Source organism: Thunnus thynnus, chromosome 15, assembly GCF_963924715.1.
Source record: "Thunnus thynnus chromosome 15, fThuThy2.1, whole genome shotgun sequence".
Classification (NCBI taxonomy): domain Eukaryota; kingdom Metazoa; phylum Chordata; class Actinopteri; order Scombriformes; family Scombridae; genus Thunnus; species Thunnus thynnus.
Genome location: NC_089531.1, coordinates 11,182,298 through 11,204,222, shown reverse-complemented (window position 1 = coordinate 11,204,222; position 21,925 = coordinate 11,182,298). Strand labels below are relative to the sequence as shown.

At 37.4% G+C, this 21,925-nt stretch overlaps 3 protein-coding genes across 3 annotated transcripts; 1 reads left to right on the top strand and 2 right to left on the bottom strand.

Annotated features, from left to right (window-relative positions):
* Positions 1–1,321: 1,321 nt before the first annotated feature.
* Positions 1,322–3,344, bottom strand: LOC137198126 (zymogen granule membrane protein 16-like). The gene is made up of 5 exons (XM_067611782.1): positions 3,236–3,344; positions 3,004–3,041; positions 2,854–2,906; positions 2,550–2,676; positions 1,322–2,339 (listed from the first exon to the last, which is right to left on the bottom strand). Exons 3-5 carry the CDS (start codon positions 2,903–2,905, stop codon positions 2,015–2,017), a joined length of 504 nt encoding a protein of 167 aa, XP_067467883.1. The 5' UTR covers position 2,906; positions 3,004–3,041; positions 3,236–3,344; the 3' UTR covers positions 1,322–2,014.
* Positions 3,345–7,244: 3,900 nt separating this feature from the next.
* Positions 7,245–9,141, top strand: LOC137198676 (zymogen granule membrane protein 16-like). Its single transcript, XM_067612554.1, has 5 exons — positions 7,245–7,575; positions 7,696–7,733; positions 7,833–7,885; positions 8,064–8,190; positions 8,401–9,141. Exons 3-5 carry the CDS (start codon positions 7,834–7,836, stop codon positions 8,723–8,725), a joined length of 504 nt encoding a protein of 167 aa, XP_067468655.1. The 5' UTR covers positions 7,245–7,575; positions 7,696–7,733; position 7,833; the 3' UTR covers positions 8,726–9,141.
* A 1,605-nt stretch (positions 9,142–10,746) lies between these two features.
* On the bottom strand, positions 10,747–14,759 carry abrab (actin binding Rho activating protein b). The gene is made up of 2 exons (XM_067612553.1): positions 13,717–14,759; positions 10,747–12,181 (listed from the first exon to the last, which is right to left on the bottom strand). Exons 1-2 carry the CDS (start codon positions 14,511–14,513, stop codon positions 11,698–11,700), a joined length of 1,281 nt encoding a protein of 426 aa, XP_067468654.1. The 5' UTR covers positions 14,514–14,759; the 3' UTR covers positions 10,747–11,697.
* Between the last annotated feature and the right edge of the window lie 7,166 nt (positions 14,760–21,925).

Sequence of the window (21,925 nt, the reverse complement as noted above, 5' to 3'; positions counted from 1 at the left end):
TGATGTGATATGAGGAAGTCTGTCTGTCCCTTCGCAGTCTATTTCTTGTATGTTGTATGTAAGATGTATCCGCTCACACAGGTTTGGCTGTCGTTATGCATGCTGAAGTGTTTCTTGGTCTTCTTCTTTGTTTCTTCCTCGTTCAGCCTGTCTGAGGGGTTTCCCTGACATGTCTTCCTGAAAAGTAAACAGTATGTACAGTAAATGTGTGTCTTGTATGTGCGTGACCCTGTGTTTGGTTGTGCTTCATCTTCATATCTGTCATAATAAATTTTTGGAGGAGATGCATGATATGATTTATAAATTCCAACATGCTAAAAATAGATTAGCGGGAAAAATATTCACAAAACAAACGACAGAAATGAAAAGTAAAATCCGCTCCAACAGAAACACATAATAGACATGTAGTGAATAAGTGGCTATTATAAAAGAAAAGAACGTGTAATTATTACTGTGCAGTTTGTATTAAAGATGAGGAAGTCATTAAAACAACTAACTACAAACCACAAACTAACCTACATCTCTGTAACACATGATATTCTTTGGCCGTTTTAAAACCATATTTTGCAGTTTTGTCAAAAGCAACAATGTGAGACATATGTGTGTAGGGTTTTGCAGGCGCATCCAAGAAAAGCTTTAAAAAAAGCATGACACACAAATAACAACTATGCTGTAATATTGAAGTCTTGGCTGAAATAATATATAATTGTGATAATAGTAATTATTGTTGCACTACAAGCAAAGTCAAATGCAATGTTTTACAGTTGCAAAGGTGTCCTGCATCTAGAAAACACTTCATTAAGGGAGCACGCCACCAATTTTACACATGAAAGTCAGTTTTCTCATCATGAGAGGCACTACTCAGCCTCTGAAAGCAGTTGTATAATGTCCTCTGTAGCTTTGAAGCTCTCCAAATACTGAAAAATAACCAACTCATCAGGGTTATCTCAGTTTGGGCTTAGAGACTATAAATTTACAACAGAAAGTCTACATTACCTCATATTCTTCTCTCAAGTCACAGTTGCTACAGAAAAAGCACATGAAGCCTTAAAATTGATCATAATTCAACATTTTATTTAGTGCAACAAAATAAGTGTATCCCAGAGGAAAAACAAATGCCTGGATATGTTATGTCCTCAGATCAGCCCAGTAGCAAATCAATACACTACTGCCCAAATATTGCACTGTCACATGCATCTTTATTATTATGACCATGATAAATTAATCAGAATACAAATAGTGTTAGGATTGATTTTTTTTCTGGAAAGATTGGTGACTGTGTTGGCTGTCTTCATGGGAAAAACACAATAATAAAAGTTCAAAAGCTCAACATTTGATTTTATTTAAAACAGTACAGACAATTCCAGCAATGGCTTTGAGAAACACAGTAGTAAACAGAATGATTAAGTGAACAGTTTTAATGTGCAAAATATGCATGTCTTTCAAACAAAGGCAAGAGCATGATGTGTACAAATGCATAAGTACAGAAAAAAAACAGTTTCTCTTGAATTTAAAGTTATACGAGAGAGATGTTGACCCTAGATTTATGCTTCACTTATGAAGTAGTCACATAGTACATGATTACATGAAAGTATTTTCTTCTACATGTTATTCTTTTGAATTGCACATAAAAATTACCAAGACAAGATGTGCATGACAGCCAAAGTTTTAATATGGTATAAATCACTTAAAAATGCCCTCTGATGTTCAGTTTGGTTGTTTAAAATCTTGACACAGACACATAAAAAGATTCTAGTGAAGATAATCAGATTTAATAAAAAAAAAGATGTTTTCAGCAACACAGCATAATAATTATGATCAGCAACTCAGCTGGAGACAGTTCAGTCATGATGTAAAAATAGTGAAAAATAATCTAAAATAGTGAAAACTTACAGATATGCACCACAGAAGAGAAAACTACAATCCTGAAATAAACTGTGATTGTCATAGAGTTTAGGCTGAAATTCTGGAAATGAATAGCAATAATAGAAACTACTCTCCTCTGCTCTCCTCCTCAGTGCTCGGTGGTGCTGTTTGCAGCTGGATGAACTACAGCCCAGTGGGCTCCAATGGAGGTGATGGCTCCGTGAACTCTGCCGCTGATGAAACGCAGCTCGGCCTCCTTGTGGGCAGGATACATGTTGAAGGAATGGCCAGTGGGTTGGCCCACAACCATCATGCGACCTCTGTTAGTGGTGAACACTACCCACTGCACATAGTGAGCGTATTTTCCAGAGATCTGGATGATGGCTTCACCCTCATATAACTCCATCTCTTGGGGGGTGCCAGATCGAAAGCCAACAACAGCGGACCAGATGAAGCCGTAGCGGAACTGGAAGCTGATGAAAGGGAAATTGACAAATATATGACAAGGAAGAAGTCATATATTGCTCTAGTTCAACTCATATAACAACAAAATATTGTACCATTTAGTATATGTTTTGCCACAGAGCAAATACTACATAAAACAAAGTCATTATGTGATTAGCATTATCCAGATCGGTCCATTTTGTGTATGACAAAACAAGATTCAAATATTTGATATTCACCCATAGATGTAGTTGTTGTAGGCCTCCCAGACTCGGACAGCTGTGATCCGTCCCTCTCCAGTGAGACTGTATGCGCTGCCACTTCCTGACCCCACTGCTGGGGAGAAGGAGTAGTACTGAGGTGCGTCTGCAAAGATAAGAGATACAAACATGAAACAAAAAGTCTAATGAGTATCTGTTTTCTTAGCTGAGCACTGTGTGCCTATTAATGGGTGACAATAGATTACAAACATACTGTATCTGAGCATCTTCAAAGGAGAATATGCTTATTTTTTTTATGAATTAATTTTAAATATCCACTTACTATCAGCCAAGACAGAGGCTGTGAGCAGAACGAAGAGGGCAATGTAATGCATTCTGTGAAACAAATTGATAAAGAGGCAGAATTATTTACTCAAGATTTTCTTTCTAGGACAAATTGGATCTTAATAAAAGAAACCAGATGAATTCTTACCTGTCCAATTTATTTCTTGCACAATAATCAAGAGATATCTACAGAGGAAGAAACAGAAAAGTTAAAATATTAATGGGTCTAATTGATGAAAAATTCAGTATTTGTGACCGTCGGCTGTAACTTTGGTTGACCAATTTATTTTCATTTATCTTTGAGATGAAAATCTGACAATCAACAAATAATCTATTAAACAATCACAATCAAATAAGCATAAAAATAAGCACATACTCACCAATCTGGAGTCAAAATATGCAATAATGTTAAGGCTTCAACATCGGTGTGTGCAGCTTCACCTCTTTTCAAGCTTCTAGTTCAACTCATGCAACGTGTGTTTTTATATCATTATGATGCACCACCTCCCGAGGACGTTCATTTGTTTATCTCCTGGTTGAAACAGGTTCAAGGAAACAAGTGGGGGAAAATGGTAATTCCCAGTCATGTACATAATTTTAGCTGAAAAAAATGTGACATGATCAGTTGATTGTGGTGAGGTCTTGAGAGAAGGAATGCAAACCTGCTTTGCCAACAGAGTCGTAGGCACTTACCGTAACAACTGAACGTGCCATGCCTGACAAGAATACGTCATGCTGAAAGACGTATGCAATTTACTGAAACATGTTGACATGTTTATTTTTAACCGTCAGATATCTGCTGCATAATTATGATTATAAAAAATAGAAATGGCATTTCATTACAGATATTCTAAGAAATGTGCAAAATAATTATTGTATGGTTTATTTTAAAATGTTAATTGTGGTAACTGAAAAAATTAAAACAAAGCTTCAGGAAAATTACAGTGTAAGAAATGTATCATTTGAATCTATTCAATACATTAATGCATAATATGCAAATAAGAGGAAGAAAATAATTTGTTGAGCCAGACATTAAAAATATATAAAATAATAATAATAATAAAAACAATTTTAAAGAACTAAAGGACATAAAAAAGTCTGGCCACTTTCCACATCACATTATCTATGCGTTTATGTGTACGGAAAGAGCATTTGTAACCATACTGGCTTCAAATATGAAGCTATCAACAAAACTGTCCCACAACTGGTGGAGATTCCTAACACACTGGGTTCAAAATAAACAAAAAAGCCACAGATTCAAGTAAAAATAAGAGGAAAAAAATCAGCTTTAGCTATTTATGCATTATCTAAAATGACAACTGTCAGTTATTCCTCTACACATTCCTCTATTATGGACACATAATTAATCATCACGCTCACAATGCAAATCCTCGTACTTTCTACAGTATATTGGATATCTTTTTGACAACATGATTACATATATGTGTGTAGACGCTGGATCATCTTTTACTTTAAAGTTTAGATTGACTTCATATATAAAAAAGGGCTAGAAAAAGTTAAGCGACAGTTGCAGAGATCTTTCAGTTCTGCAATGTGAAACTTTCATAATTTGACCAGCTTGGCGTTTTCTACTGTTGACTATGACAAGAAAAGAATTATCAGCAGTGTTGTCTTCCCATCAGGGCTGCATGTTAGAGAATAAAGTAGGCTTGGCTAAAGCAAAACTTATTCATCAGTTTCCTGCATTACTTATCTAAAGTAATTTACTCAAATTTAATTGACAAACCTCAAGAATAACAAAACTGTCCCACAACTGGTACCAGATTACTAGCAACCTGGGTTTAGCATAACCAAAAAAGAAATCAACCTTACAAATAGCATGTTAATACATAACTTGGGGGGAAAGGGAAAGACTCAATTTCAGCTCATAGCCACAGATTCAAGCAAAAATGAGAGTAAAAATCCAGCTTTAGCTATTAACGCATCATCTTAAATGTCTACTGTCAGTTATTCCTCTACACATTCCTCTGTTACATACACATAATTAATCAAGAAGCTGAGATAGGCATTTAATTTAGCTTTATTTAGTGATATTTTTAATGTTGTAAGTCATACTGAAAATGTTAATTATATCAGACAGTTACTTGCAGTTTACTGGCCTCATCATGTCATATAACGACACAATACAAATAGCAACAGTAACAATTCAAAACAGAAGATGATGGGAAGTCAACACTGCTGATACTTCCTTCTTCATTCTTCAAAGGAAGAGACAAAAGGTTTGTAGTACCTTTTATTTCTTTTTGCTTTCTGTTTTCTTGTCGTAGTCAACAAAAGAAAACACAAAGCTGGTCAAATTATGAAAGTTTCACATTGCAGTTTGAGTTGAAAGATCTCTGCAACTGTCACTTAATGACTTTTTCTAGCCCTTTTTATATATGAAGTCAATCTAAACCTTTAAGTAAGAGATGATCCAGCATCTACACACATATGTGTTATCATGTTGTCAAAAAGATATCCAATATGCTGTAGAAATTATGGGGATTTGCATTGTGATCAAGCTCTTTTTGCAAGAGCTGTCACTTTAATTTAACAAGACCTAAAACATTTTTTTCTTCCATTATCCTTTTTTGCCTTTAAGGAAATACAGTTATAATGAACTGATTGTCGCACAAAGCTGGTTAAAAATAAGTTGATGAATTTCCCCATCAGGGAAGAGTAAAGAGTAAAAAAAGAGTAAGAAAAATCACTCATAAGTGAAGTACATAGAGATGTGGTATATGCAGATCATCTAGAAATCCACATGAAGTGATGTTACAAGTCACACACGTCATGTTGTGATAAAAATAAAAAAAGACTTGTCAATTCCTGCAAGAATACGGAGGACATGACTCGGTCACACAATAATTGGTGATGCATTTTCTTCATGTTGCGTGAAGGTTTCTTGTCTCCTTTGTCTCAGGAATGGGACATCTGTGCGGATACAGAATGACTCTCCCTTTGACAGAAACACTGACTGACCTAATTGAAAAGGCAAAGTCTGCATATTTGGAATATCTTGAAGAAGGAAGTTAGCACATCAGCAGCGTTGATTTCCCATCAGGGCTGCATTTTCGAGGATAAAGAAAGCTCGGTGTCGGCTAGAGTGAAACTTATTTAACATGTAATTCATGAAACAACTTATTCATCAGTTTCCCGCATTACTTACCTGAAGTAATTTAATGTAACAAAGAATCTCAAAATTTGAACAGCAATAAAATATTCATGAACTCAGCAAATATGACCAACATGAAAGTAGCAGGAGGTAAACAATAATTTGCTTGGGTTAACCCTCTGAAGATTTGAGCAAAAGATAATGAGACGAGCTTCTGATCATCAATAATTGTGCACTTTTCTGAAATTGTTGTCCCTTTTGAAAATGTTCATTTTGTTATCTGATACATGCATGAGCGTGAGAGAGCTGAATTTGCATTTGAAATTCTATATTTCCTCTGACTTCTGTTTTGAAATTGTCCTGTTATTTTGCTTTTTAACATTCTGTTATTTGTATTTCATCATTATATGACATTATCAGACCGGTAAATTTCAGTTAACTGTTGAATATAATTAAAATTTCAAGAGTGAGTGATAAAATGAAAAATATAACCAAATAAAGCAAAATTAAATGCCTATCTCAGCTTCTTGATTAATTATGTTTCTGTACCAGAGGTACATGTAGAGGAATAACTGACAGCTGTCATTTTAGATGATGCATAAATAACTAAAGCTGAATTTTTCCTCCTATATTTGCTTGAATCTTTGGCTATGAGATGAAGTTAAGCCTTCCAATTTCTCCCAAAATTATGTAATAACATGCCATTTATAAGATTGATTTCTTTTTTATTTATGGTAAATCCAGTGTGTTAGGAATCTGGTACCAGTTGCGGGACAGTTTTGTTATTCTTGAGGTTTGTCAATTAAGCTCAAGTTTTTGTTGATAGCTTCATATTTGAAGCCAGTATGGTTACAAATGCTCTTTCCATACACATAAATGCATAGCTAATGTGATGTGGAAAGTGGCGAGAACACATTTATCAGACTTTTTTACATCCTTTAGTTCTTGAAAATTATGTATTTTTTAATGTCTGGATGACAAATTAGGATCATTTTCTTCCTTTTTATATTTGCAGATTATGCATTCATGTATTTAAAAATGTTATTGTAGCTTTGTTTTAATTTTTTACCACAGTTTTGGTAACTGTCATTTTAAAATAAACAATACAATAATTATTTTGCACATTTCTTAGAATATCTGTAATGAAATACCATTTCTGTTTTTTTATAATCATAATTATGTAGCAGATATCTGATGGTTAAAAATAAACATGTCAACATGTTTCAGTAAATTGCATACATCTTTCAGCATGATGTATTCTTGCCAGGCATGTATTCAGTTGTTACTGTAAGTGCAGAGCAGGTTTGCATTCCTTCGCTTATTTGCATCACTTCACCACAATTGACCGATCATATCACAATTTTTTCAGATAAAATGATGAACATTGACTGGAAATTACCCCTTTGCTCATTGACCGTTTGTTTCCTTGAACCTGTTTCAACCAGGAGGTAGGAAAGACATTGAATCGTCCTCAGGAGGTGGTGCATCAAGATGATATAAAACCACTAACAACTCAACAGGTCAAACCAGAAGCTTGAAAAGAGGTGAAGCTGCTCACTCTGATGTTGAAAACTTAACATTATTGCACATTTTGACTCTAGATTGGTGAGTATGTGCTTATTTTTATGCTTATTTGTTTGCTATTGTTTAATTTGGTGACAAATACTGAATTTTTCATCAATTAGACCCATTAATATTTTAACTTTTCTGTTTCTTCTTCTGTAGATATCTCTTGATCATTGTGCAAGAAATCAATTGGACAGGTAAGAATTCATCTGGTTTCTTTTATTAAGATCCACTGTGTCCTAGAAAAAAAAAATCTTGAGTAAATAATTCTGCCTCTTTATCAACTTGTTTCACAGAATGCATTACATTGCCCTCTTCGTTCTGCTCACAGCCTCTGTCTTGGCTGACAGTAAGTGGAAATTTAAAAGTAATTCATAAAAAAAATTAGCATATTCTCTTTTGAAGATGCTCAGATACAGTATGTTTGCAATTTATTGTCACCGAATAATAGGCACACAGTGCTCAGCTAAGAAAACAGATACTCATTAGACTTTTTTTTTTCATGTTTGTATCTCTTATCTTTGCAGACCCACCTCAGTACTACTCCTTCTCCCCAGCGGTGGGGTCAGGAAGTGGCAGCGCATACAGTCTCACTGGAGAGGGACGGATCACAGCTGTCCGAGTCTGGGAGGCCTACAACAACTACATCTATGGGTGAATATCAAATATTTGAATCTTGTTTTGTCATACACAAAATGGACCGATCTGGATAATGCTAATCACATAATGACTTTGTTTTATGTAGTATTTGCTCTGTGGCAAAACATATACTAAATGGTACAATATTTTGTTGTTATATGAGTTGAACTAGAGCAATATATGACTTCTTCCTCGTCATACATTTGTCAATTTCCCTTTCATCAGCTTCCAGTTCCGCTACGGCTTCATCTGGTCCCCTGTTGTTGGCTCCCGATCTGGCACCCCCCAAGAGATGGAGTTATATGAGGGTGAAGCCATCATCCAGATTTCTGGGAAATACGCTCACTATGTGCAGTGGGTAGTGTTCACCACTAACAGAGGTCGCACGCTGTTTGTGGGCCAACCCACTGGCCATTCTTTCAACATGTATCCTGCCCACAGCGAGGCCGAGCTGCGTTTCATCAGTGGCAGAGTTCACAGAGCCATCACCTCCATTGGAGCCCACTGGGCTGTTGTCAATCCGGCTGAAAAGAGCACCACCGAGCACTGAGGAGGAGAGCAGTTGCTATTATTTTTCAGATATTCAGCCAAACCAATTTAATGACAATCACACTTTAATTCATTTATACTTTATTAATTATTTATACTATATTAAAAGTTTGGCTGTCATGCACATCTTGTCTTAGTAATTGTGTAATTCAAAAGAATGACTTTCATGTAATCATGTACCATGAGTGAAGCATAAATCTCAGGTCAATGTCTCTCTCTGTATAACTTTAAATTCAACAGGAATGACTTTTTTCTGTACTTATGCATTTGCACACATCATGCTCTTGCCTTTGACTGAAAGACATGCATATTATTTTGCACATTAAAACTGTTCACCTAATCATTGTGTTTACTACTGTGTCTCTCAAGGGCATTACTGGAATTGTCTGCACTGCTTTAAATAAAATCAAACGTTGAGCTTTTGAGCTTTTCTTATTATGTTTTTGCCATTAAGACAGCCAACATAGTCACCGCTTCCCAGAAAAAAATCAATCCTCACAATAATTTTATTCTGAATCATATGTCATGATCATAATAATAAATATGCATCTGACAATGCAATATTTGGGCAGTAGTTTATGGATTTGCTGCTGGGCTGATCTGAGGTCATAACATATCCAGGCATTCGGTTTTCCTCTGGGATCCAGTTATTTTTTATGCGCTAAAAATGCTGAATTATGATCAATTTTAAGGCTACATGTGCTTTTTCCATAGCAACTGTTACTTGGGAGAGGAATATGAGGTAATGTAGACTTTCTGTTGTAAATTTGTAGTCTCTAAACCCAAACTGAGATAACCCAGATGAGTTGGTTATTTTTCAGTTTTTTGAGAGCTCCTACGCTTCAGAAGACTGCTTTGAGAGGCTGAGTGGTGCTTCTCATGATGAGAAAACTGACTTTCATGTATAAAATCGGTGGCATGCCCCCTTAATGAAGCGTTTTCTAGATGTAGGATACCTGTGCAACCATAAAACATTGCATCTGACTTTATATTTTGATAGAAAAAGCTTCCCTTGTAGTGCAACAATTATAATTATGGTTAAGAAATTGAGAGAAATAGTGTACGGAATCATAAGTCAATGTTGAAAACCTGCCAAATGTAAATGTGTTGTACTTTTCAGCTCCATAGCTTTCCACTTATCCTTAAATGGAGTTTCCCCCCCAAAAAACTGTAAAAATACAACATATATAGATGATCTTACAAATATTAATAAATCACAATGACCACAAAAGCACAAGTGACACAATGACAAGTTGCAAAGTAACAGCAAGATAAAAGAAAGCACCCAAAGACATTACAAGCTTCAATAGCAGAACAATCTGTAGGGCCAAAATTCAAATTACATATCATAAAAGTTTTTTTTGTTTAGAATCTGGTCTACAGATTATATCTTTGATGTATTATTGAAAAATAGTGGCAGCTATATATATGTCTGTCTGTGCTGTTTGAGCCTGGTTGCATCACGGCCCAGTAAGCTGGGAGCTGCGATAGAGGTGATGGCTCCATTGATCCGACCGCTGAATAAGCACAGCGTGGCCTGCCTCTTGCTGGCATACATGTTGAGGGAGTGGCCATAAGGTTGGCCTGCATAGAGGGAACAGCCCATATTGGTGGTGAACACCACTGACTTCAGAGCATAGGAATGCTTCCCATAAATCTGGATGATGCCCTCACTTTCAAATAAATCAGTCTCCTTGGCTTCACTGTATTGGTAGCCAGCAACAAAAGACCAGGTGCTGGCGTGTCGGATCTGGAAGCTGATAAAGGTGACATGGATAGTGAATACTTAGTAGTGAAGGCTTTTGATGACAGCTGTATCAATGTCACACCAGATAAAACAGGTTTGATATTCATCCTCAGATTTCATTGTTGTACAACTCCCACACTCATAAAGCTGGGATTCTACCTTCACCACTCAGAAAATAGTGACTGACTTCCTTTAAGTAATTTCTCTCCATTAAAACAAGCACTTCCTGAGCAACACAATCGTTTCACGCTGTTGAGTAAACTACAAAAAAAAAGTTCAAAGCAAAGGTTAATATTTTATTAGGAAAAGGTCATCACATAGAGCTTTAAAGGATAATTGATAACTCCAGTGTCTTGTCTCAAGTGAATGAGTGTGTTAGCAAATATTTTAAATGCACAGTATGCCTCAATATGGCATTAGTGACCAAAAAGGAGAACAAATAGCAATTGTCTGCAGTTTGTTTGACACTAAAAATAACTGCTAACACCAGCTGATTCTATAAAGCTCAATTACTTCAGCTGAAACTCAATAACTTGAAAGGAAAGTTTTCTTTTTCCCCCAGACAGTCATAGTCACCCTTTGCATTCGTTAAAACAGCCTCAGTCTTACAGGCCAGGACGTCTAAAAATGCTGTGGTCTGCTCTGTTCCTCTGCATTATGCCTGGTACAGTGAAATGAATGCTGAGCTGCATGTATTCGGGCAATGAAACTCAATCTGTGTTAAAATGACTGTGTTACGCTATACTGTATTTGGTACATTAACACATACTGAAGTATATCATTAACATAAGCCATAAAGAAAGTGCTAAAAAAGAGACCCACATAAAAATTTATGCAAGCTACTCTGAATGTAAACGTAAGTAGCCGAAAGCTAGAACAGAGTTTATGAATTAAAACTTCAAAGTTTGCAGATTTCACAAAACATGTGCCTGACAGCTACAACTCACACACCAACAACACTAGCAGAAAGACTCTTCAAGTATGTATAAAAATAGCAGCAAGGATTTTCTTTGGATAATCCACATCGATTCATCCACCAAGCTTCATAGTCTCCATATTCCTTTGATATTGTTCTGTGTGTGTCCACTGAACAAACCCAGGTCAAATAGTATTTTAAATCCTCCTCTTAGCCCTGCTTGGTAATGACTAGGATTATGTCACAAGTTCCACTGTGCCAGCCAAGTAGCTGTAAGAGGATTTTAACAGCTTTGACCCAGGTGTCACTATCACACCAGCAGAGTGATGATTACTCCATCATCCTGGCCTTGCCACAACATCTCTCCCTCAAACGCAACCTTCCCATGTTTCCTTGCTCTCAGCAGTATCCCCACCACCTTATCGGAGATCCGGACATATCTGTCAAACAGCTCTCCGAACGTGACTCTGGTCTTTCCGTCTGGGTCTGGATCAGCCATAGTCCTGAGCACGTAACACATGTCGTCAATCTCCCGGTGGATGTGTCGCTCGGCGCGTTTAGCTCTCTCCGCTGTTTTAGTGCCCTCCTTGGGGCGTCCGTAGCCGTCTTCGCCTTTTTGGAGGCGGAGGGACATGGAGTAATCATAATCAAAGTATTCACTGAAGGGGTTTAGTTTCTGGTTGACGGTGTGCTCTGAGGCCCAATTCTGCCAGCGGCTCTTGAGATTTCCCACAGCGCTGTATTTCTTGGAGAGGGCGTTGATCTTATTGGCATCCTCAGCTTCCTTTTTGTACCTGGGGGGGATGTCAGATTACGTTACAAAGAGATAAAAATACATATATTACCCTCAGAATCTGTTCTGAACCAGCAGGGTTATTGCTTTTTTACTTGGTGTTACTGCAAGTGTAAATGTGAACCCCTCATGTGGATTCCCAGGCAAAGCTGCAAGGGAACGCCAGACCTCCAGGAGCTCCACAAGCCCCAAGTTACCTCTGTATCCACAATTTAAGTACAATATCAACCTGGTCCTGTATTATTCTGTAATACTGTGGTCCTGTCTTGTAGAGGAGCTCTGTGTCAAAATCTAGTTCCAACATCTTTTTAATATTTTAGTTTATGTCTTGCTCACATGGTGCATTTTCCTAAATAATATTGCGTTTCATCAAATTACCACAAACTAACTGGCACACAGAAAACCTGGGGCCAGTTAGTATTCCAGTATAGGAGTTTCTGAGTCTTTGTGCAAAATAAAATTGAGCTTCAATCTATACTGTACACATGCAAACGATACTTGACAGGAAACTTGATGGAAAACAGGGGCCCAACTGCAAATTCTTTCTAAAAACACGTTAATCCCGCAATTCTCAGCTTCTTCAGCTTATTCAAATATACTCTGGTGAAAATGTTTTGAAATGGAAATATTTTAAGATAAGTCATGAAATCTTTACCAGATTGTGTTTTTAAAGTTGTCAGGAAATAGTCACTGAACTTTCTGGAAACTGCTACATCCTGGAAGACTTTGTATTCTCATTGGTGATAAATATTTCCGCGATCATGCCAACAATCTGCCTGTTTTGTCAAATGAAGCTGCCATTACGGCCATGACTAACATTGGTTTTACTTAGATCACTAAAATTTCTCACTTCAACGTCCGACTTCAAAAGAAAATATTACATGAAAAGTTCCCCTAGACTTAAAAATGTGTTATTCTTCTTGTTCATTCAGATGGATATTTGAACTTCATTGTGCAGAATGATATATGTGCAGTTTGACACTAGAGGACTCTTTGCACATTCATCTGCTAAATGGGGAAAGTTTGTCTGTGCTTACCGTAAATCAAAGTTCAGGGTGTGTACTTACAAGCATAATTTGTGACATTATAAATAGTTTGAAGCTAATTGCCTATCAGTATGCAACTTGTACAAGTGTGATATGGAAACACGAAGCCTCCAGCACAGTGAAGTAGGACACATCTTGTGTCCAGCAGTTAAACTCTTAAAGAGTTAAATTCTTTTTAATTGAGGGACACAGATGAAATGTCATTTTAAGGATATTTAAGGAAGTAATTGAACTTTCTTTTGTGGAAAAACCATATCAGACACAAACTACGTCAAAGCAGAGTATTTTTATGTGCCTTAAAATGTGTCTGGAGGGGATCTTTAATGAGGTAATGATACTATTTCATCTGGCCTTTAAGAATTTGTCTGATGGAAGAAAATTGTTACGTCACTATGTTTTGTTGTAACTTGTTAGCCTTTTACAAGTTTGTTCAGAAACAACTTGCTTTCTTTACTACAAACACAAAATCAAGCACACTCATCCTACTCACGTCGGGACTGTGGATCTTTTGATCTGCACTTCTGATTCAGAGTCTTCTTCAGAGTCTTTTTCTTCTGCCTCTTTCATAGAGATTGTCCTGAATTCTTGAGCATCCTCTATGTTTAGTTTCTCCTCTACTTCAGGGTGTCCACTGTCCTCTCTATCAACCCCACATGGGTGTCCCTCTACTGGTTCTCCTCCTTCTTTTCCAAACTTCTGTTCATTCTCTACCTGCTTCCAGCTTTTGGTCAGTGATGACACCATATTGGAGCACTTTCTGCGGCGTGTCGGTGAGCTTCTCTTCTTCAGCAGCTTGTCAATCTCCTCATCTGACGGCAGAGCCTCTTTCTTGATCTTCTCAGTGAGTAGCCCGATGCCAGCACTTTTCTCCTGGGCCCCACTGGTCACGGTCTTCACCACCTGCTTTGTCTTGATAGGAGACACAGCTGGTGTTTCAGCTGAGGCCTTAACCTCCTCAGTCTTGGCTGCATCTTTGGTCTCCTCATGGGGAGTTGATATCTTTTGAGCCTCGTCAACTACATGATGCTGAGAGACTTCTGTTGGCTGGTTTTGAGTGGGATGAGGCTTCTTGGGGACCCATGTCTTTTTAGGTTCCTCTGCTGGTTCTCTCATCCAAGAGGGAGCCCAGCCGCTGGGTTCAGTCGCCTGCTTGTTCTCGTTCTCTGTCACCCATTGCTGCCAGCTCCTCGTCAGGCTGCACACCATGCTAATGGTGCGGAGCTTCTTGATGTTCTTGTTGGTGGATGGCTTCCTTTGGGAGGCTTGACCAGTCTGTTTGTCTGACATAGTTACGTGTGTTAATGTGTCAATTTAAGCACAAATAATCCTCCTAAGTGAGCTGTCAGATTAGCAAGAACAAATTAATCTCCTCTCTGCTCAGTCTGTTTTCTGTAACTTTCCTCCCTGTGTTGCTTTCTAACCTCACACTCCCAGCTACTATACAGCTCTGAAATAGAGAGAGCAAACCCCAACACAGATGGAAAGTATTCAAGTCATCCAAGGCTACCGTCCTGATCGTCTTTCCCTGACACGGGTCACCCCTACGGACTCATGTTTCATCACAAATTGTGGAGCTTGTAACTAGAGGTTAACGTGGCAGTAGACCAGAGAGTGCCAATCGTAATGAGCCATGAAGGCAAATACACAAGCAAAAACTACCAAACATACATCTACAGATTAATATGTCATTTCTGTGCACCTACAACCTTTTAGGAAAGACATAAAGAGGTGCAGAGAAAACAAAAAGAGACCCCCAGTATCATTCATCTGACACCTGGAGTAGCATCCAAGTGTAGATGCAACTCTTCCAAACATTTTCCCCAGGCTTTAAATGTTGAAATCATTTCACAAATATTATTTTCAATAAAAAAAGAAAACCTTTCTCATAATATACTGTTTGGGATATAAATTTAAGATCAAGCGTTGCCAGGGAACCAAGGCCAGAAAATAAATGACCACCAGTGTGAGGCTGTATAAAACTTTATAAAGCTTAAAGGAGACACAGCCAAGACAGAAACAGAGCATGTCACAGATATGAGGAGACACCTAATCCGAGGTGAGAAAAAGAAACAAGGAACTTCTGACCAGGAAAGAATGTGATACCTGGAGAAAACAAGGATCTCAAGCTGACGCATGACGGGGTTTAGTCTTGCAATGCAGCTGGTAGAGAGATCACTGCATTCTGGCCTTAACATTGCAAATCTCAACAGTTCATGCTTTGCAAAACTGAGATTTGACAGGGGTGTTTAGTGGTGGTTTAAGAGCTGTGTTTTATGCGAAGATACAGAGTGCAATTTCATGTATGTTGACTTTTCATAACCATGTTTGCAGAGGGGGTTTGTTTATGAATAGAACTTGGCACACACACATGCACACAGACATGAAGTTGCAGCTGTTGGCAGTCTGTCACGGAGAGTGGAAGTGACTCATCGAGCATCAAGCACAGGATGTCTCCCCAAACCATTTCAGCATGATATACAGCTCCATATTCAGGTCTGAGTGGAAGAGTAGTGCTCCTCCACAAGGACAAACAGGCTCATTACGCTTTCAGGTTAGGGATGAAATTTAAAATAAATGGGCGGGGCTGCTTCTGCAATGGACCTGGTAATGGACCTTGCAAAAATCTATTAAAAATAGAACAAAGGTCCAATGTTTTTTTGTTTTTTTGTTTGTTTGTTTTTTTAACAAAGTATTTTATTTAAAATACACTCTTTCTAATCTACAGTAGATGTTGTCAAAGGTATGATAGAGTTTCCTCATTTTTAAAACACAAGAGTAAACAGCCACTGACGTTCAGCTTCCTTTTGCTACTTTTAGTTACAATAAAAAAACATGTATACACAAGAGTCTCCAGCTAACATATTATGACAAAAACATCTTTCCAATCCTCCAACCACACCATAGAACGTCCTTGTTTTTAAACAAGAAGCCACCAACTTCTTTTACTTTTTGTTTGTGCAGCAGGGCTTAACTCCTTAACACCTTACAGTGTAGATAATGGGATAGTAATAGCCTAAGTAATACAGTAAATTGTAGTATAACAGCAGTGTCAACTACGCAACAATATCTTTACAAATTTTGCTAACATTAGCTAACATTAGCCACTAAGCTACCAGTCATACCAAACAAGATAAGGCTGTAGCTGCAACACCCCCGATTGTATTGAGCTGAGAGAGGGTGAGTTTTATTGGTTATGAATTCAACTTTACGTTTGTAACAGTATTGAAGATTGAAGATTGTAATATTTCTGTAAAAATTGCACAGTCTCATATAAAAATCATGTTTTTTACACACTATCTGACAATAACAAATAGCCTATATATTCTCTCAAAGCTTGTTCCAGCTCATCATTGAAGCTTTATAATGTTTACACTGAGTTACATATTCAAACCCACAACTCTGTAGTTTTTATAGATGCATGACTCCATGAGATAGAACTATTCTAGATATTCTCTGTCATTTTAAACTAATTTTCACAAAATTTGGCCTAACATATTTGGTATCTTTGAGATCTTTGAGAGCTCCTATGAATTCAGTACTAAGCTAGAACTACAGTTCTGTCAGTTTGAACAAACTTTGGCTGCACAACATCAGCATTTAACCTGTTAACTTGTTAAATGCAGCAGTGTCAGTGAGGGAAGATTAAAACCAAGAAAAAAAAGAGCACTTGTTGAGAAGCTCTGGCTTGTTCTTTTTTATCCAACAATCAATACCTCCTCTCTTAGAGTGTTGCATATTATGATAATAATAGTCACATTAGGGACTCATGGTCCATCTGTCACATCCAAGACAACCCTCAAACCCTGTTTCTTTCCTTGAGAACCAGTTTTTCTAAATTTGCCTTCTTCATGCATGACTGGATATTACCTCAGAGGCTACCCAAATGACAGCATATCTGCTGGGATCTGAAACAATTTTGATTTCAGTGGAAACACTAAGTCTGTATCATCTTTCCTTCAGATTATAGCAAAATGAGGATGATTCATTCTTCCTTCCCACAATAAAGTTACAGCCATAGAGTTTTGAGAAACTCAGAAGAATAAGGTTTTTTCATTAATTTAAATAGCTTAACAGATAACTGAGCTAATTAAAGGCAAAAAAAAGTAATTTTAGAGTGAGTTTGAACAATTTAGGGTGAATGTGAGGGTGGGGGTCTACCAGTAGAGGTCGCTATGATTTCAGTGTTAGAGCAGTATGTTCTCCACAGCCCTTCACGTTGTATATGAATGGTTGTATCCATGACACCAGTGTAAATGTGTAAACTTTTCTACCAATGAATTAGCAACCAGTCATACTATTTGAATTAGAGTAAAGTGATTTACACTATGTACCACAGTATATTATAACAATATAATAGGAATTAATTTTATGCCACTATCTCACACTGCTTATCGTCTCTTTCATATTTGATTTATTTGGCTGCCTTTAAAATGACACTTTAAAAATGACACTAATTCATTGCAACAACAGTGAATTAGTGAAAATATCAAACACTTCTCAAAAGTCAAGATAAATATCCATTAAAATGCTATTAACTGTTGCTGGTTTCTATCAGACTTAGCAAAGCAGAAATGGAATAGTGTCCTCAGGTGGTTTTAATTGTGTACAAGCCTCTAAAAAGATATATATGTTGCAGGTGGGAAGGCAGTTTATTTCCTAAATTAAAAGCTACTCTGATGATTTGAGCCAAATGAACTGGGTGGTCAACCCCACTGAAAGCTGAGGAGATCCAGATCTGGAGAGAATGCACCTGTTTTTCCTGCTGCTTATCAACATCTGTACTGTTACTGAAGCTTTGTTTACCTTCCACAGCTTGTTTCGAGATTGTTTTACTTGGCAGGCCGTGTTATTATGCATTAATTGCATAGGAATGCATCTGTGAGCATCTCCTCTGCTGTCTCTCCGTGACCCTGTATGTGATACTCATTTGTGTTGTACTTGGGGTGATCAGCTTGCACATAATTGGATTTCTGTTGTTGCAATGATCAGACCCCAGCATGTTCAGTAAGAGATGTTCACAACTATCATCTTGATCATGTAACAGTAGCTTAAAGTTTAGACAGTGTTTATTTTCATGAACACAATTCATGAAACAGTAAAATTCATGAATGAAACAGCTGTTACCAGGTTTCAGAGGACTTCCTGTTTGTAAAGTTTGATGGATTTAATCTCTCCTCTCCATTCACAGCTCAATAAACTATAACTGGTGAACAAATTGCTGTTGACAAATAATCTGAAATAACTATATTCAACCACAGTTTTGATGCAACTGCATGTTGTTCTTTCCTTTCCACAATGCTGACCTCAACAAGGAAGCCAGCCGCAAAAATCTGTCCTGGCCCGGGAAAAGTAAACCACTATGTAATTCACTAATACTTCCTTCCGAAGAGGCTGTATGTTATTGTTTGGCTGTGCCATGTCACTCTGATAAATAAAGATGGGAAAGATAGTAAATTAAAGCTACCTCAATACTCGGGTCAGTGAGGGCAAGCCAGGAAGCTGAGAGAATACGTCGTCCCCTGCAAAGGGACCGACAGGATGACAAAGAGTGCTGCTGGAGCCAGACGAACTCATTAGAGGCTGGGTAAGAGTTGAAGGTCCCTGGTTTGGATTTATATGGCAGGTTTCAGGACAATGTCTTACATGATGAAGAGGATGGAAGCAGAAATGGAAGGAACACGATAAAAGATAAACCAGGAGCATATTGGAGTGGCAAATGTTTACAGTTGTAGAGGATTTAAACTGCACTGTTTAATGTAAGAAATGTTCTTTTGTGTCACTAATAACTGCTAATGGCTTCAAACAAGAATAAGAGTCTACAGCTCTAGTGGCTCTGTGAGGCTGTACGTAGGCACAGCAGTTCTTTGAGGTAATGCTAACCTCAGAAAGCTAACATGTGCACAGTAACAGTACTAACATGTTGATATTTAGCAGGTATTATGTTTAACATGTTAATTTAACATCTTAGCAGGCTAACTAATTTGCCAATCTCTCTATATAAAGAAAGGAATCTGTCTGTATGTTTGTCCTTTGCATATCTCGAGTACCGTTCATCTGATCTACTTCATACCTGGCAGGTGGATTGCTGGGGAATCAAGGAAGTGCAATGTCGATGTATGAAGTTGTTTGAATGAGCGGTTCTCAAGAAATATATAAAAGTACCTCATAAACAACATTGATTTGCTTCTTCTGCCCATGGAGTTAACGATGGAAATATTGCTATTGCAGTCCATATTGTGGTCAGAGGTGGGATTACATCTGTAGTGTTACTGCCTTGAAAAAGTTTAAGAGACTTAAGACCTATTGCTCAACTCTGTACTGTGAATGAAACTTGGCATGTACGTTCAAGACTTAGTGCTGGATGTGTCAGGCACATTCAGAAATATATAAAAATACCTCATAAACAACATTGCTTCTGCTTCTTCTTCTGCATTGATGATTCAATGAGCGAAAAAATATGGACAGCGCCACTCTGCCATTGCAACCCACATTGTGGTAAGAGATGAGATTACATCTATAGTGATAAGAACTACCATAAAAAATGAATTGATAAAGTTTAGAGAGTTAAGCTCTATTCCTTTGTATGTATGTTCAAGACATAGTGCCAAGATGTCTCAGGCACATTTTGAACAGGCACTACAGTTCATCTGATCAACTTCAGCTCAACTCAAAATTGTAGTCTCTAGATATTCTGCATGTGAGGTGTTTAGGGAACTTAGGTAAATTGTATTGTCTACCGATGGTTTGCATGAGAGGCGAGAAATCGGCCCATTCCAAACAGGCACGTTTTTAAGGGGCACTGCACTAGTGATCAATAAATACAAAGTACAGCTGATGGCAATGTCATTAGTTTGGAAGGTTTTTGAAATATAACATTTTGACCTGATGATGGCACTACATGGATAGTAAAGGGATGACTGACGTTATTAAAATTCATCCTCAGGGAAACATGTCTGTTCCAAATTTCTTGGCAGCCAATCAAATAGTTCTTGAGACTTTTTACTTGAAACCACAAATGTTAATCTTGCATCATGTGTGAGTTAGACCGCTGGACCGTTTATGTTATTCGCCCCAAACAACCAATGTACCAACTGTACTGTTAGCTGTAAGCTAGTTAGTAATGGATACACCGATACAGTCTGTGGGAGTTTTTTTTGTGTGTGTTTATTCAGTTCAGCATTTAACTGAACTCAGAACTCACCAGAGACTCCTGTTATTTCTGTTATTTTCTGATATTTTTCAATCATGTTGAAACATTTTCAACTCACACAGACACACCTTGGCATCATTTCGCAAAGCCCTGGGCATATTTGTGTCAACTCACGTCTTTCCATTGACTTTGTATACAATCTAACTCTAAAATTCGCTTGAAAAGATTTTTTTTTCTTTTGTCAAACAGGTTTTCTGTAAAGCTAAGAGAGCCAATGAATCAAATGCAAATTCTTTAATATGCGTATGAGCATGATTTCTTCAAGAATTACAAAACTATTTCCAGAGTAAATAGCCCACAGTACGCAAGCTACTTTTCTCTTTAATACATTGTTCTTTGTGGCTGCTTATCAGCTGTTTTTTAATTTGATATGTGCATGCAAACGAGAAAGATATTATCAATTTTGATAGGAAGACTTTTAAGATTATGGTTAATCACAAAATTAGAAAAATAACGTGAAATCGTGTGAAACAGGTGTAGCGAATGTGATAAAATAGTTCTGAAAATTAGGACCGTATAGATTTTTTTTCAAAGGCGTCTTGGCGAATTTGCATCCTGGATCCTCCGTATTTTAGAGATATTGACTGTGTTATTAAAACATATGGGCTGTTTGTCTTGAGACATGTTCTTGTTACCAGAGATCTTATAAAAACATGTTGCTTTTGGCTTGCATCGCGTCAGTCAGCAATCACACTTCATTACTTCTGACCGCAGCAGCCTCTGGAGCAATAATTGGCCACACACTTCTCACTTGTTACATCAGCTTTTACGATATCACGGACGCTGAGCTCTGAAATCAAAAGCCCAAAATAGAACCTGCACATTCATTCTTCCACTGTGTCTTTGCCCAACATGTCATACTTACTGACGTTCATACATGGTTTCCCGTAGTTTTTGCTAATTTTTCAACATAACAAATGCTGCAGGAGTAGACACATAAAATAACACTTTGTTGTATGAATGAAACTAATAAGTAAATCCTCTTTTGCCTGAACTTCCCAAGATGTTTTACATGATTTAAAATCACTGTGGGATCCATATTGTGTTTATAGCTGATATTTTTAAAGCTCTTAGATAATTCATTCAACTAAAAAGCATTTTTTATGTTATTATCACTTTGAATGGCTCCTGCTGGGGCCTGCAGCCTTTCTTTGCTTCACACCCTCTGTGTACACCAAGTGTCATTCTCACTTCCACAGATCATTAATCATATCAAGCTCCTTTTGAGTTTTTCTATTTGTGGGAGTCCCTCACCTCTGCTCACGTTTACATTCTTTTTCTCATTTATTTTGTTAAACCACAGGAGTTTGTGCTCAGAACCACCACACTGCAGTACGAAATTGCTTCATAATTGCCAGTGTAGTAATCTGAAATTCCCCCCCCTTTGATAACCAATATTGTAGGGTTCACTCTTAGTATAAAAATCAAGAAGCTAGCAGATAAAAGTTTGCCTTTTGTAATCTTGAGAGATGAGAGATTAGATAACAGA

Bases quoted from the DNA above. Each gene is read 5' to 3' on its own strand.
- LOC137198126 (XM_067611782.1), bottom strand. From the start codon at position 2,905: ATGCATTACATTGCCCTCTTCGTTCTGCTCACAGCCTCTGTCTTGGCT. The intron at 2,677-2,853 runs GTAAGTGGATAT...TTATCTTTGCAG, and splicing joins AGCCTCTGTCTTGGCTGATA to ACGCACCTCAGTACTACTCC. The intron at 2,340-2,549 runs GTGAATATCAAA...CCCTTTCATCAG, and splicing joins TACAACAACTACATCTATGG to CTTCCAGTTCCGCTACGGCT.
- LOC137198676 (XM_067612554.1), top strand. From the start codon at position 7,834: ATGCATTACATTGCCCTCTTCGTTCTGCTCACAGCCTCTGTCTTGGCT. The intron at 7,886-8,063 runs GTAAGTGGAAAT...TTATCTTTGCAG, and splicing joins AGCCTCTGTCTTGGCTGACA to ACCCACCTCAGTACTACTCC. The intron at 8,191-8,400 runs GTGAATATCAAA...CCCTTTCATCAG, and splicing joins TACAACAACTACATCTATGG to CTTCCAGTTCCGCTACGGCT.
- abrab (XM_067612553.1), bottom strand. From the start codon at position 14,513: ATGTCAGACAAACAGACTGGTCAAGCCTCCCAAAGGAAGCCATCCACC. The intron at 12,182-13,716 runs GTGAGTAGGATG...CATCCCCCCCAG, and splicing joins AAAAGATCCACAGTCCCGAC to GTACAAAAAGGAAGCTGAGG.